At 39.8% G+C, this 17,494-nt stretch overlaps 1 protein-coding gene across 1 annotated transcript in view; it reads left to right on the plus strand.

Moving 5' to 3' along the window:
- LOC132379794 (hyaluronan-binding protein 2-like) overlaps positions 1 to 17,163 on the plus strand; it is a 56,130-nt gene extending 38,967 nt beyond the window's left edge. Inside the window, exons 12-13 of the mRNA XM_059948077.1 lie at positions 6,496 to 6,641; positions 16,933 to 17,163. Coding sequence (XP_059804060.1) covers positions 6,496 to 6,641; positions 16,933 to 17,088 — 302 coding nt within the window. The 3' untranslated portion in view covers positions 17,089 to 17,163. The remainder of the gene's footprint in view (positions 1 to 6,495; positions 6,642 to 16,932) is intronic.
- The last annotated feature ends 331 nt before the right edge of the window (positions 17,164 to 17,494 follow it).

Consider the following 17,494-nt stretch of genomic DNA (forward strand, 5'->3'; position numbering starts at 1 on the left):
AGTACGCCAGACAACAACAGCTTCCCCCCTTATCAGCAGGTTTTATAGTGAGGTTGGGATTGGTGCGGAGGGAGCGGAGAGCAGAGTTTTCGGAAAGCAGAGGCTTCATCCCTCGCCCTCCGGTCTTCTCCTATCATTTCACATTTCCCTCTCCCCCCACTACTTTCAAATTTCTTACTATCTTTCCTTTCAGTTAGTCCTGACGAAGGGTCTCAGCCCGAAACTTCGACAGCTCTTCTCCCTATAGATGCTGCCTGGCCTGTTGTGTTCCACCAGCATTTTGTGTGAGCAGTTGACAGTTCAACTAAAGGTCTCAGCCTGAAACATCGACTGTTGCGTCCTGATGAAAGATTTTTTTGCTCAAAATATCAACTATTGAGCTCCGATGAATTGGTGCAAGGAGGTAGAACTTCAGATCTTTGGTTCATTGGGATCTCTTCTGGGCAAGATATGACCTGTACAAAAAGGATGGGTTACACCTGAATCTGAGGGGAGCCGATATACTTCTGGGCAGGTCTGCTAGAACTGTTGGGGAAGGTTTAAACTAACTTGGCAGGATAATGGGAAGCAGAGTGACAGGGCTGAGGATGGGGCAGTTGGTAAACAATTTGATGCATTCTGCAATAAGACCATGAGGAAGGACCGGCAGAGGATAGGGAGAAATTGCAGTTGGCAGGATGAGTTGAAATTCACATGGGGGTAAAATCAAAAAGGCTGATCAATACAGGACTGAAGGTGTTACATATGAATGCAGGCAGTATACAGAATATTGTAGATAAACTTGTAGCAAAATTAGAGGTCGGCAAGTACAACATTGTGGGCATCACTGAGTCGTGGCTGAAAAAAGAGCATAGTTGGGAGCTTAACATCCAAGAATACACATTGTATTGAAAAGACAGGCAGAGGGTGTGACACAGCTCTATGGTTAAAAATGAAATCAAATCCTTAGAAAGAGGGGGGGACATCACGTGATGACGTAGGATCGAGACGTGGAAGTCCAGCTCTCCCATAAAAAACTAATAAATTAATGTTTAAGTGAAGAAAAGTTAGTAAATATTTTCTAAAAACTACATTTAAACTACTCAGGATTTTCCTTAGATATGCCTCCTAAACAGACACAGAAGAAAACTACCACTTTGAAGACAGTACAAGCTGGGCCGGCCACCATGAAGGAGCCTCGGATTCAAGTGCATCTCACCTCCAGCGATACAGAACAGGAATCGGTGGCAACATCAACAGTCTCCCAGAAGGAACAACAGGAACTCTGCATGCGCGCAGGAAGGGGCATGCACAATCATGAGCAACGTGAACTACAAATCCCAGCTACAATTGGAAGTGGGAGTGAAAATGAATCCGAGGTGGATTCGGATTCTCTGGAACATACAGATGAAGATGAGGAGGCAAAAGAAGAACAACAGGAAGAGGTTGGAGGTGTAAGATATTCTGGAGACATAAGAGAAGCTTTGGCACAAATAATGCATGAATTAAAAGAATTAAAAACATTAAAAATAATAAAAGAAGATATTAAAAATATGAAGATTATGTTTGATAAAATGGTGAAAAAACAGGAGAAAATGGACAAGAAAGTTAAAAAGCTGGAAGAAATAATGGGAGACACTATTGAGAGAGTGAATAAAATGGAAGATAATATTCTTGCCTGGACATCAGAAAGAAAATGACTGTTGGAAAAAATAGACATGCTTGAAAATTTTAGTAGACGAAATAATATTAAAATTGTTGGTCTTAAAGAAGGGATAGAGGGAGAGGATCCAATAAATTTTTTTCAAAAATGGATCCCAGAGAATTTGGAAATGGAAGAGGGAACCCAGTTGATTGAAATCGAAACGGTCCACAGAGCCTTAAGAGCAAAACCTCAACCTGATCAAAACCCACGACCAATTTTGATAAAATGCTTAAGATATCAAGATAAAGAAAAGATCCTGAAGGCGGCTGCCCAATGTGGCAGAAAGAGAAATGAGCCATTGATGATAGAAGGGAAAGCAGTTCTTTTCTATCCTGATATAAGTTATGACCTTTTGAAGGGAAAGAAGGAATTTAATCCAACGAAAAAAGTTTTATGGGAAAAGGGTTATAAATTTATATTGCACCACCCGGCAACACTGATAATTTTTTTTGGATGACGGAAAAAGAAGATTTTTTACTGATCAACGGGATGCAGAGGAGTTTGCACAAGAACTCCCAGATATTCGCTAGACACAGTAAAGATTTAAAAGTGAAACAGATTAAAGATGAAGACGGGGACAGTGAAGTGAGTTGATGGACATTAAGGACAGAAGAATATTTAAATATACTTTTAATTATATGATACAGGGGGAGAAAGGTAAAAATTTGAGAAATATTAATCGAGAGTAGTGATATTATTTTTTCTTCTCTTATATATACCTTTTTCATGTTACGGGGGAGCTGGGGTAACTTCGGATTGATCGCTACAGGATTCACGTGTGTAATCATGGCGTTTGCTGTGACCCGTACAACAGAGGGGGGTAATGTTGTGTTTTTTTTTCATTCACAACATTAGCAGTGGGGTTTTTTGTTATTTTTTTTTCTTTATAATCTATTTTTCTTTTATCTTTCTTTCTTTGCCTGGATGATCGGAGGGGAGACACATAGCAACATGGAGAATTTTAAAATAATTCCCCAAGGTACTATGAGAGTTGAAATATTATGAATTATTATAGACTGGAGTAACCCGGTTAAAAATAATGACTAATTTACTGAATTTTTAAAGTTTTAATGTTAATGGGCTTAATGGACCGGTGAAAAGAAAAACTTGGTCTTGTTTTGAAATTCAAGCTTTTTGGACAAATTTAAGAGTTTTACTGGAGCAAATTATTGGAATACAACTTCCATATAATCCAACATTATTTTTACTAGGCAATATTGAAGGGATAAAATTGAAATCCAAATTGAATAAATATCAGAAAGAATTCATAAAAATTGCATTGCCAGTAGCCAAAAAGGCTACTGCAGTTACTTGGAAATCAGATTCATACTTAAGTATAGATCATTAGAAGAATGAAATTTTTAGTTGCATTCCACATGAAAAAATTACGTAATTTAAGAGATAAATATGAAATATTTCTGAAAATTTGGCGCCCTTATTTACAAAAGATAGGATTAAATCCGAAGATAAAATAAGATAAAATTATTGGTTATCTGGGGAAAGAAATAAATATACGTATTAAAGCTATTATGAACTCCATGGAGCATGTGGGGATCTTCCGATATCCAGGCATTCTTTTCTTTCTTTTTTCTTTCTTTCTTTCTTTCTTTCTTTCTTTCTTTCTTTCTTTCTTTCTTTTTTCTTCTCTTTTTTTTCTATAGGGATATGTTGGGGGAGGATTAAGGGGAGGGGAGAAGGGTTGATAATTTTTTTCTTTCTGTAACCTATTTGAAAATTCAATTAAAAAAAATTTTAATCCTTAGGAAGAGGTGACATAGGATCAGAAGGTGTAGAATCCTTGTCGAGAGAGTTACAAAACTGCCAGAGTAAAAAGACCCTGATGGAAGTTTTATACAGGGTTCTGTATAATAGACAGGATGTAGGATAGAAAAGGGTTGTAAAAAGGCAATGTTATGATAGTCATTGGAAATTTCAATATATAGGTAGATTGGAAAATCTGGGTGGTGCTGGAACCCATGAATTTGTAAAAAGTCTATGAGAAGGCTCTTTAGAGCTACTTGTAGTTGAGTTCAATAGGGCAAAGGCAATTCTGGATTGGGTGATGTGTAATAAACCAGTTTGATTAGGGAGCTTAAGGCAAAGGAACCCTTAGGAGACAATGATAATATGATATTCAACCTGCAGTTTGAGAGGTAGAATATAAAGTCAGAAGTATTAGTATCCCAGTGGAGTAAAGTGCATTACAGAAGCATGAGAGAGGATCTGGCCAAGGTTGATTGCAAGGGAACACTAGCAGGGATGATGGCAGAACAATGCTGGCTAGAGTTTTTGAAGGCATTTTTGAAAGTGAAAAGTAGAATGAAGTATTCTAAATGGAGGATGAGGCAACCATGCCTAACAAGGGAGGTCACACACAGAATAAAAGCATAAGAGAGGGCATATAACATAGCAAAAAAATGGGAACCCAGAGAACTGGGAAGCTTTTGAAAGTGCAGTAGGCAACTAAGAAAGCCATAAGGAGTGAAAATATGAAATATGAAGATAAGCTATCCAATAATATCAAAGAGGAAGCAATTTTTTTCATATATAGAATGAGTAAAATAGAAACAATTGGACTACTGGAAAATGATGCAGAGGGGTAGTCAGGGGGGATAAGTTAATTTATGACAGATGAATTTAATAAATATTTTGCATGTGTCTTCACTATGGAAGATACTATTAGTCCTGACGAAGGTTCTCGGCCCGAAACGTCGACAGTGCTTCTCCCTATAGATGCTGCCTGACCTGCTGCGTTCTACCAGCATTTTGTGTGTATCAGTGGATGTTATTTACTTGGATTTTCAGAAGGCCTTTGACAAGCTATTGCACAAGAGGCTGCTTAACAAGATAAAAGCTCATGGTATTACAAGAAAGGTAACAACATGGATCAAAGATTGGCTGACTGGTAAGAGGCAAACAGTGGGAATAATTAGGGGACCTTTCTGTATGGCTGCAGTTGACCAGTGGTGTTGTGCTGGGGTTGGTGTTGGGGCTGATTCTTTTCACTTTGTCTGCCAATGATTTGGATGACAGAATTGATAGCTTTGTGATCAAGTTTGCGAACGATTCAAAGATAGATGGAGAGGCTGGTAGTGTTGAAGAAGCAGGGAATCTGCAGAAGGACTTAGACAGATTGGTAGCATGGGCAAAGAAGTAGATGATCAAATATAGTGTAAGGTCATGCACTTTGGTATAAAGTGTAGACCATTTTCTAAATGGTGAAAATTTAAAAATCATAGATGCAATCGGACTTGGGAGTCTTTGTGCAGGATTCCCTCAAGAATAACTAACAGGTTGAGTCGGTGGTATGGAAGGTAAATGCAATGCGAGCATTCATTTGGGGAGGACTAAAATATAAGAGCAAAGATATAATGCTGAAGTTTTATAAATGTAACCCCCTCACCAGGCACATATGCAAACTTGACTCATTAGCTTCCTCTGCTATCAGTCCCATGACTTGGCAGTGAGAAGGCCATCTTTCATAAATAATATACATCTAGAGTCAATATGATTTGGGGTTCAACCAAACAAGAACTTCATGGTGTTCTGATTAAAGAAACTACAAGTTGAGCAAATATTATGTAAATACTGCCCATACACAATTATCCATTGGCAATAAATAATAAATCGTATACCTCATAAAATTGTAAAGAAAGCATATTTGCTCATTTCAGCTTTCTCAATGAGTTATTAGGAAAAGGAAAGGGCCCATTACAGAAAAGCCAGTCCAATGTGCATAAATCTGTTGGAGCTTGTGTCTTCCAAAACTGGATATTCGTGTGTATCTCTTACTCACGCACCGGACCCGCAGTCTGCGTGAAAACACCCACCAGATTTTTGAAGACCATTTCAAGCAAACTAGCTCTGTCTCTCGGGAGTATTGCACTTGCTCCTTGGAGCCATTTATCTTCACAATGCATTTCTTGCAACAGGGACTCTCCTTCCAAAGGCGTTCTTTGGCATAATCCCTTCTGTCCCTATCCACAGCCAAAAGTCCCTAAACCAGATTACTGACCATCATAAAACTCTCTCTGCCCTGCTCTCTCTATAACTGTCTCCAGATCCCACCATCCTAATTGGCTAACACTACATTCCTAAGTTGAACTGCAGGGCTTGTTATCTTTAGCTGAAACCAAAACATTCTAGCAGCAGGACACACAGCTTTTGTAGAAAACTGCTGAAGTGAAATTTCTGCAGCATAGAAATAGAAATCCTAACTAGGGCATTACATAAGGCATTGGTCAGACTGCACTTGGAGTATTGTGAGCAGCTTTGGACCCCTTATCTAAAAGGTGTGTTAGCTTTGGAGCGGGGAGCATTATGAGAATTATTCTGGGAATGAAAGGGTTAATATATGAAGAATATTTATGGCTCTGGACCTGTACTCATTGGAGTTTGAAATAATGGGGTGGGGGGATTTAATGAAACCTATTGAATATTGAAAGGACTTGTAAGAGTGGATGTGGAGAGGATGTTTCATATAGTGAGGAAGTCCTGGACCAGAGCATGTAGCCTCAGAACAGAGATGAGAAGGAAATTCTCTAGAATGTCTACAGAAAGTGGAGAATCTGTGGAATCCATTGCTACATGCAGTTGTGGAGACCAGGTCTTTAAATATACTGAAAGCAGAGGTTGATAGGTTCTTGATTAGTCAAGGCATCAAAGGTTAGGGTGAGAAGGGAAGCAAATGGTGTTGAGAAGTTTATTAAATCAGCTATGGCGGAATGGCAGAGCGGATTTGATGGGCCAACTAAGCTAATTCTGCTCGTGTGTCTCATCATCTTATACACAATAGTTTTCCTTTTTTTCAGGGAACAGTTCAGATTATTTATTGGATGCATCTGTCAAGTTAATCTCGCAACAATCTTGTAACAGAGTGAGATCTTACAATGGTGTCATTGATGCATCAATGTTTTGTGCAGGAAATTTAGAAAAAGGTGGAGTGGATTCTTGCCAGGTGGGTTGTACCTTTTTAAGTTCATTCTGATTCCTTTAATGATCAATCTGTATCTTTGGTTAGTTGGGAGTATATTTTCCAGCAGGTCTAGAAAGCATGTTCATAAATACATATGCAAAAAAATTAAGTTAAATGCATCAAAACAGAAGGTAGATTTATCAATCCATAAGATATTTTTGTAGGCCTGGAGAAGTGCATTAATCCTTACTGTGAATCAATGTATGATTCATTTGCAAATTATAAGTATCCCTTCCTCTACCTAAATGTATGGTCAGGTTGAAGCATTGGGGAAGGGTGAGGAGGGATCTCGAAAGTCTGCCGTGGGTTGCCCCATGTTCATATAACTATATAACCATATAACAATCACAGCACGGAAACAGGCCATCTCGGCCCTCCTAGTCTGTGCCGAACTCTTAATCTCACCTAGTCCCACCTACCCGCACTCAGCCCATAACCCTCCACTCCATTCCTGTCCATATACCTATCCAATTTTACCTTAAATAACACAACTGAACTGGCCTCTACTACTTCTACAGGAAGCTCATTCCACACAGCTATCACTCTCTGAGTAAAGAAATACCCCCTCGTGTTTCCCTTAAGCTTCTGCCCCCTAACTCTCAAATCATGTCCTCTCGTTTGAATCTCCCCTACTCTCAATGGAAACAGTCTATTCACGTCAACTCTATCTATCCCTCTCAAAATTTTAAATACCTCGATCAAATCCCCCCTCTACCTTCTATGCTCCAATGAATAGAGACCTAATTTGTTCACCCTTTCTCTGTAACTTAAGTGCTGAAACCCAGGTAACATCCTAGTAAATCGTCTCTGCACTCTCTCTAATTTATTGATATCTTTCCTATAATTTGGTGACCAGAACTGCACACAATATTCTAAATTTGGCTTTACCAATGCCTTGTACAATTTTAACATTACATTCCAACTTCTGTACTCAATGCTTTGATTTATAAAGGCCAGCGTTCCAAAAGCCTTCTTCACCACCCTATCTACATGAGACTCCACCTTCAGGGAACTATGCACTGTTATTCCTAGATCTCTCTGTTCCTCTGCATTACTCAATGCCCTACCATTTACCCTGTATATTCTATTTGGATTATTCCTGCCAAAATGTAGATCCTCACACTTCTCAGCATTAAACTTCATCTGCCAACATTCAGCCCATTCTTCTAACCGGCATAAATCTCCCTGCAAGCTTTGAAAACCCACCTCATTATCCACAACACCTCCTACCTTAGTATCATTGGCATACTTACTAATCCAATTTACCACCCCATCATCCAGATCATTTATGTATATTACAAACAACATTGGGCCCAAATCAGATCCCTGAGGCACCCCGCTAGTCACCGGCCTCCATCCCGATAAACAATTATCCACCACTACTCTCTGGCATCTCCCATCTAGCCACTGATGAATCCATTTTATTACTCCAGCATTAATACCTAATGACTGAACCTTCTTAACTGACCTTCCATGTGGAACTTTGTCAAAGGCTTTGCTGAAGTCCATATAGACTACATCCACTGCCTTACCCTCGTCAATATTCCTCGTAACTTCTTCAAAAAATTCAATAAGGTTTGTCAAACATGACCTTCCACGCACAAATCCATGCTGGCTACTCCTAATCAGATCCTGTCTATCCAGATAATTATTAATACTATCTCTAAGAATACTTTGCATTAATTTACCCACCACTGATGTCAAACTGACAGGTCTATAATTGCTAGGCTTCCTTCTAGAACCCTTTTTAAACAATGGAACCACATCAGCAATACGCCAATCCTCCGGCACAATCCCCGTTTCTAATGGCATCTTAAAGATCTCCCTCAGAGCTCCTGCTATTTCTACACAAACTTCCCTCAAGGTCCTGGGGAATATCCTGTCAGGATCCGGAGATTTATCCACTTTTAAATTTCTTAAAAGCGCCAGTACTTCCACCTCTTTAATTGTCATAGGTTACATAACTTCCTTACTTGTTTCCCACACCTTACACAATTCAATATCCTTCTCCTTAGTGAATACCGAAGAGAAGAAATCGTTCAAAATCTCTCCCATCTCCCTCAGCTCCACACATAGCTGACCACTCTGATTCTCTAAGGGGCCAATTTTATCCCTCACTATCCTCTTGCTTTTAATATAACTGTAGAAACCTTTCGGATTTACTTCCACCTTATTTGCCAAACCAACCTCGTATCTTCTTTTAGCTTTTCTAATCTCTTTCTTAAGATTCCTTTTACATTCTTTATATTCCTCTAGCAATTCCTTTACTCCATGCTGCCTATATCTATTGTAGACATCCCTCTTTTTCCGAACCAAATTTCTAATATCCCTTGAAAACCATGGTGCTTTCAAACCGTTAACCTTTCCTTTCAACCTAACAGGAACATAAAGATTCTGTACCCTCATAATTTCACCCTTAAATGACCTCCATTTCTCTATTACATCCTTCCCATAAAACAACTTGACCCAATCCACTCTCTCTAAATCCCTTCGCATCTCCTCAAAGTTAACCTTTGTGAATCCTTTTGCACAAATGGCCCAAGCCACTCACATTGTTAGTGCACAGTCTATGCACTCAGTGGCCTCTTTATTGGGTACACACCCATACATCTATCTACTCACTGATGCAAATATCGAATCAGCCAATCATGTGGCAGCAACTCAATGCATACAAGCATGCAGACATGGTCAAACATCAGGATGAAGAAGTCATCTGATCTAAGTGACTTTGACCAAGGAATGGATGGTGCCAATCGGGGTGGTTTGATTGCCTCAGAAACTGCTGCTCTCTTGGGATTTTCACTCACAACAGTCCAGTTATCACAGTGAAAGGTGCAAAAAAAACAGAAAAACATCCAGTGAAGTGAGCGGCAGTTCTGTGGGTACAAATGCCTTGTTAATGAGAGAGGTCAGAGGAGAATGGCCTGACAGGAAGGTGACAGTAACTCAAATAATCATATGTTACAACAGTGGTTTGCAGAAGAGCATCTGTGGGCACACAGCATGTTGAAACTTGAAGTGGACAGACTGCAGCAGCAAAAAGCCGCACTGGGTTCCACTACCTGTTCCTGATAAAGTAGCCCGAGTGTAAGAGTCCCTCCGTCCAGATGATGGTCAGTTTGAAGCATCAGGGAAGAGTGAGGAGGGGTCCCAATTATCTGCTGTGGGCTGCCCTACGTTCATTGTGAAGCCTTTTGCACAAGTGGTCCAAACCATTCATCTTGCCAGTGACACGACTTTACATGTCCAGATATCTTGTTTGGATAACAGACATTGTGACAATGCTATCCACACAGGAAACTTGGAAGAAAATTCAGCAAACTGGAAATCAGGGAATACAACTTAGTTAACTCATATTGTGCAGAGCCTGTGAAAAAGATACCACCCAATAGAATTTTCAAGGCAGACTGCTTTATTTCACTAGAGGTGGGCATGGGACAGAATAGGAGAAAACAATAGGTAAAACAAGTCACTAAGGTCTAAACTTCACACTTGCAGAACTAATATTAAGGTGCAGCAGAGTAGCGGCAAAGCTGAAGTTTATGATTTCTAGGGCTTCAGTTTACATCCCATAAAAACAAGACAACTGAGGCAAAAATGTGTAACCCAACTTCCATCACTGCAGCTAGTCAGCCTTGAGATGATAGTAGGAAATTTACACTTAACACTATGAATTATAAGACCATAAGACATAGGAGCAAGGATTAACTGAATAACATAGTTCATTCAGTCATTATGTGCCATGAGTATAACATGGGTGATCATGAACTTGACCATAACTGTACTTGGCATATTTTTCTACAATGCTGGTTTGCCATTGCCTTCTTCTGCGCAGCATCTTTGCAAGATGGGTGGCCCCAGCCATTATTAGTACTCTTCAGAGATTGTCTGCCTGGAGTCAGTGGTCGCATAACTAGGGCTTCTGATCGGAACCAATTGCTCATATGACATCCACCACCTGCTCCCATGGCTTCATGTGACCCTGATTGGGAGAGGGTAAGCAGGTGCTCCACTTTGTCCAAGGTTGACCTGCAGGCTAGCAGAAGGAAGGAGCACCGTACTCCTCCTTTGGTAAAGACATATATTCCCTATAGGGAAGATAACACAGTGAAAATGGCAACCCAATAGCTAGATGACCATTTATACTGATATTTGAATAACTACAATTTTTGTGGGTTCTTTGAAAAGAACAGAGAGAAGTGGACAAGAGGTGTATAGACCACGGTAGATATAATTACACAAAGCTGTGACTTTACAAATTCTTCTTGAAGATCTATTCCTCATATCGTATATCACTAATATTATGGAAATTTCTCTTGTCCCTTTCAGGGATTAGGCTAGAAGTCAGCATAGAATTACATAATCAGACTCTGTGAATATTGTTTGCTCCTTTCAGAAAACAAATGGGTTTAATATGAGGATTCTGAGCAGCTGGTGAATGGTCGTATGAGCAGCTGGTACATATCATAAGTCCTGGCACCAGGCAGACAATCTCTGAAGAGTACCTCTGGAGTCACCCATCTTGTAAAGATACTGCACAGAAGTTAGCAATGGCAAACCACTTCTGTAGAAAAGTTTGCCAAGAACAATCATGGTTATAAAAAGACCATGATCATCCCTGACACATGACACGGCACATACTGGATGAACAATCTTCCCAATAACAAAGTGAACATCTGACCCATGATTATGCAATTATTCTTTCCTGAGTCATGATCATCCTCTATTTATTCTCTATTTCTGGAGTTCTGAAATATATAAGCTTGATCTTCATTATTTTGCGATTTAAATTCTTTAAGATTTAAATTTAAGATTTAAAATTTCAAGATTTAAAAGACAATTTAGAAGAAAGGTTCCTGGATAAGAAAAGGTTAAAGCAGGGGCTCCCAGCCTGGGGTCCACAGATCTCTTGCTTAACGGTGTTGGTCCATGGCATAAAAATGGTTAGAATCCACTGGTTTAATGGAATATGGCCAAACATAGGTGAATAGGGCTAGCTTAGACGTGAATCAGCCTGGACAAGCTGGGCTGAAGGGCTTGGTTCCTGGCTGTATTGCTCTATGACTCAATAGTATAGTGGTTAGCACATTGCTCAACAGTACAGATGACTAGGGTTTGATTCCCACTGCTGCCTGTAAGGAGTTTGTATGTTCTCCCTGTGACTGTGTGGGTTCTTCCAGGTTCTCCAGTTTCCTCCCTCATTCTAAAAACGTACCAGTGGTTAGGTTAATTGGTTATTGTAAATTGTCCTGTGATTATGCTAGGATTAAACTGGGGGATTACAAGGTGGTGAGGCTCAAATTGATGGAAAGGTGCTGCATCTCAATAAATAAATTAAAAGGTGACTCCATGATCTACTTCTTTTACTTCACCTAATTCTTCAGCTGTTTCATTTTTGTATTTTCCATATAACTTCTTCTCAGCTCAAAACATACATATAGTAGCGGTACTCTCTGCTGACTTTAAGCAAGGTTTCCCACAAAGAGTTAATAATCCCTGCGATGAGTGTGTCCTCCACCCCCCACCCCCACCACCACTCATTTTTCTGAATGGGTTCCTGTCAATGGGAATTCTAGGTGTAACACCTGTGATGTCATAAAGTCGGTTGGTTGCCACCCAATCACAACTCTCGGTATTAGCAGGCCAAATAGTAAAAGTCACATTTTTTAATAGTTTTTATTTAACAATATACAAACAGGTAAAAATACACTCTGACATGTGTGCCATTAAGCAAAAAGTTGGCTAATCATTAGTAGTTTTTAAGATAATGCAAAAATTTGTAATTCTAAAGGACAGAAATTAGAAGAGAATAGAACTTTATTCTCATTGCTCAAGACAACAGGACTGTAGTGCTACTCCAGTCCATGCAAAGCTTATATTTACAATTAAATTACAACACAGCTAATTTTTTTTAAATCACATATTTACAAGTGACATTGATAGTCCATAATACTTGCACAGTCTTCAAGAAGAAGCTGTTTTTCAGTTTTACTGTCTTGGCTAAGGTGTTTCTGTATCTCCGACCAGATGGCAGAAGGTGGAACAGTTTCTGGGCACTGATGTTATGAGCACTCCATAGGCATCAAGAGTTGTAGATTGTCTCCAGGTCTGGTGGTTGAAGCCCAATGATCCTAATCACTTGTTGGAGTGCTTTGAGATCTGTCCTGCTGCAGCTAGAGTACCAGACTGTCATTCTGTATGTTAGTATGCCCTCTATCGCACACTGATAAAAGTTGGCCAGCAATTTTTGAGGCCGATTAGCTTTCCTTAATCACTTCAGGTAGTATAATCACTCTTATGCCTTCCCTACTATCGAGTTCGACCTTCGATATTACTAGTCCCCTTTTGTGTATGCTAAACTCACGATGGATTGCAATAAACTCCTAATATTTCATTGAGGTTAATAAAGACAAATCTCTGAAGAAGAGTTTATCTCTTATTGTATTAAATATTCCTTATATTGAATGTACTTATATTGAAATGTAGTTTTTGCTAAGACCAGATAGTTTGCTTAGGCATACGGTGCAACTTAAAATGGGTCATTATAAATGTATTAGCAATGTGTAAAATTGTCAGGGTGTTTTGCAAAGACAGTCATTCATGAATAGCTTAAATGGAAGTGTCAATTCTCTCGACCACAATGGGAAAGACTGCAAGCAGCCGAGCCGTGGAAACTAAATTGTTGACAGCAGCCTCAGAGATGCTCAGTTAAACTAGGAAAGGGCAGAAATCCCACCACTGCTGTCACTTCTGCTCAAATAATAACAGAGAACATCAGTAATCTTGCGGTCATTACTGGTGCAAATTCCGGACCATTCCTTTCTAACTTACAAAGGATCTGTGGCTCATGGAGTCTCATTCACTCTGGCTGGAATTTGCCTACAGTGTTCAATTGTGAAAATTGATGTGAAAAATCTATTCAATATGTTTCCTATATCCTAATCATCTGTAATAGTTTTACCCAATTTATCTTCTAATAGACCCATCTGGTCCATGACCTTCCCTTTACCACAAACTTGGTCCTAAAGCACTTTTGGCTGTACTCTATAATTTGCCTTTCTTTTCTGTTTGCATTTTAATGCTTTCTTTAGCTACATATAGTTGTCTTTTGTATGGTTCCTCCTGTTTATTAGTTTGTTTGAGACTTTTAAAATTTATCTGCTTGAATTTTAGTTTCTGTCTTAAGCCTCAAAGTTTTGTACATTTCTCCTATTTTTTATAGACTTAATTTTGTCAAAGTTCAAAGTTCCACCATTTGTAAGACTTGTCCAATGTATTGCTTTTAAATACAATTTTGCAAATGAGCAAAATCAGATGAAAACCCACAGGTTCTGTAAATCCAAAATGAAATAGGAAAATGAACATAGTAGAACAGGCAGCACCTGTGGATAAGGAAACAAAGTTAAAACTTCAGATCCCAGACCCCATCACTAGGGCACCTCTGAAGATGGATTCTTGGCCATCAAATATTAGATCTGTTTTTTTCCCACAGATTTCTGAGCTGTTGACTGTTTCCATTGCTCTCTGGTTTGTTTCAAATCTTCAATAAGGCTTCCTTGACTTTAAAATGATACACAACATCCAGGGGCTCACAATTTCCATGAAATTCCGGTTTATATGCATGCTGAACGGCAAGAACAGCTTGATATATACAGAGCTGAGGAATCTCTTGGCCAATGCATCAGATAAAAACTCTGCCATTTTACCACATCTAATTGTGAACAATGCAAGACAATTAAGTGGTCAATGGGAGGAGAAGACTCCATGAACATCCCCTTCATCAATGAAGGCAGAGCCCAGCATGTGAGTGCTAAAGGCAAGGCTGAAAAATTTGCAACTACATCCGACGGAACTGCACAATATGAGCTCCATTTCATCTTCCTCCGGTGATCGTTATGGAAACCAGGCTTTAGACAAGTCAATTCACTCCACACGTTACCAAGAAAACTCTGAGAACATCAGAAACAGCCAAGGCTAAACAACAAGACATGCAGCTGTGGTACTGAAAACCTGATTCAGAACTATTTGTATCGCTACCCAAGCTGCAACATACAGTTACAACACTGACACTGACCAAATATATTCTGCTTATATTTACAAGATGATATAAGGTGGTATCAAAACAGCATAGTGTCATCAGTGAACCCTGGTAAAACTGAATTCAAGGTGGAAATGTCATACCAATGATTTGATTTGTACCTCATACAACATTATAGTATCGTGGTTAGCCCAATGTTTTACAGTAGCAGCAACCCTGGTTCAGTTCCTGCCACTGCCTGTAAGGAGTTTGTACGTTCTCTCCATGACCATGTGGGTTTCCTCCTGGTGCTTTGATTTCCTCCAACAGTCCAAAGTCATACCGGTTGGCAGGTTAATTTGTCATTGTATTAGGCGATTAGGCTAGGATTAAATCGGGTATTGCTGGACGGTGCTGCTCAAGGAGCTGTAAAGGCCTATTCAGTGTTGTATCTCAATAAGTAAGTTCCTAGGATACCATGTCATGCAGGGTAGTGTCCAAGTTCCAACCACTTTCAAATGCCCTGTCAATGGTCTTTCTGCCATTAGGCCAGAAGAGGGGATGTTCAAGTGAAGCCAAGGGAGCAGGTGGTGGATGGTCGTATGAGCAGCCGGTGCAGATCACAAGTCCTGGTTATGCGACCACTGACACCAGGCAGACAATCTCTGAAGAGTATTGATAATGGCTGGTGTCACCCCTGTTGTAAGGACACTGCCCAGAAGAAGGCAATAACCAAGAATAAACATAATCATGTAGATGATGTTTGACGATGGCTATTGAAAATTAGACTTTGAAGCTAGGAACAAATTTAAGGAAGAGGCAAAGCTGACAACTGCTGGGCGGGGGATCTAACTGTGAAATAGACTTCTTAAATCACCGAGTTCTAAAATATTACTGTAAATAAACTTTTGAATACAGTGGCGCTCTTCCCTGCCCCCAGTCTGTAAAATAACATAAAAGGAGTAACCACTTGGTCAATATTCCAGAGAACTGTTGCTTCCCAAAGCACAAATTATGACTTGTTCTGTTCTCTCAGCTCCATCCTACACAGATCTGTTTTGACAAGTCCAGGATTTGCATTACATTATCTGATCTACACAAAGGAAGCCATAGGTTTGCTGTAGTTAGTTTCTGGTCACCTCAGTTTGGAAGAAGGGATATAATTCCAGGTACTTGGGCCAAATTGTATCGGCCCTGCAACAGTTCTGAAGCAAACCCGTAATGGTCAACATGTTCTAATATGGATGCACAGCAGCTCCACTGAGGTCCAGACACACTCAATCCACCACTCTCCATATAGAGACCAGCTGTGGACTCTATACATGCTGTACTCCACATATAGAGACCAGCTGTACATGCTGTGATCTCAGCATACGAGGGCAAGCTGTTTGTTAGTCTTACACCAAAAGGCGAGGGAGGAGCACCACGGGAAGGGTGTGGGACACGTGAAAGAGAAAGAGAGTCAAGTGCAGGTGCAGGCACACCAAGCCCTGAGATACCAGGCAAGGTCATCTGCACTGAGCACTAGTAGTCAGGACAAAACCCATGTCACTAGGGCCACAGCACTGTGTTCCCAGTCTCTAAAATGATATAAAAGAACCTCTTGGTCAAGATTCCAGAGAACTATTTCTCAACTAAATATAACAAACAGAAGTCAAACATATACAGTGCTATGCAAAAGTCTTAGGCACATATATATAGCTAGGGTGCCTGAGACTTATGCACAGTACTGTATTTGTCAGCATGGAGTGGAAAGCAAGATTGTAAATCAGGAGGGAGCAAAGGACGTTGGGAGTGGTGAGGGTGGAGGACCACGGGAGGTGTGTGGGACAGGTGGCAACAAAGAAGTTTCAGGGACGGGTTTGGCAGGAATGCGGACATACCCAGCCCAGAGACAACAGGCAAGGTCATTTGAACCCAAGCAATTGGTTTATTGATCATTACAGAATGTCCCTCTGGTACTTTCTTCTCCCTGTTTTCCAACCATGATTCCCCTCTCCCTACCTCCTTCCAACTTTGTGCATATCTAAATCAAGTTTATCACCACTCACATAGGTCATGAAATTTGTTGTCTTTTTACAGAAGCAATATAGTGCAACACATAAAGTTACTACAGTACTCTGGAAAAGTTTGATGCACCCTAGCTATGTACATGTGCCTAAGATTTTTGCTCAGTAGGGTAAATTAGAAGAGGAACAGAATAAATGTAAAGAAATGAGAACAATAGATTAATGCAATGCTGTTCATTTTGTACAGGGAGACTCAGGAGGACCATTGACCTGTTTGAAAGATGGACGCTATGAGATCTATGGAATAGTGAGCTGGGGGGATCACTGTGGAGTGAAGAACAAACCGGGTGTTTATGCCCGTGTCACCACATTCCTTAACTGGATTCAAGGAATAATTAACTAGTTTTTAATTTTTCAACTTGCAAATAAAATCAAAATTAAATTTAATAGCTCAGCTATAGTTTGTGTTACTTTCACTATATATTAATTGCTTTTCGATACTGTACACTGTAACAAAATCAGGTAGGCATTTTGCAAAGAAAATAAAAACTGTTTAATAATGTAAACACAAGAGTTTCTGTAGATGCTGGAGGGACTCAGCAGCGTCTATGGAAAGGAATAAACAGTTCACGTTTCAAGCTGAGACCTTTCATCAACATTGAGTGATGAAGCTAGTCTTGATGATGAGTTTTCGCCTGAAATACTATTTATTCCTCTCGATAGACCTGCTGAATCCCTCCAACATTTTGTGTGTGCTTTTCTGCATATAATGTATCATCCCAACCACCAATTATAGTAATAATTCAAAA

This window comes from Hypanus sabinus, chromosome 22 (genome assembly GCF_030144855.1).
Source record: "Hypanus sabinus isolate sHypSab1 chromosome 22, sHypSab1.hap1, whole genome shotgun sequence".
Taxonomy (NCBI): Eukaryota; Metazoa; Chordata; class Chondrichthyes; order Myliobatiformes; family Dasyatidae; genus Hypanus; species Hypanus sabinus.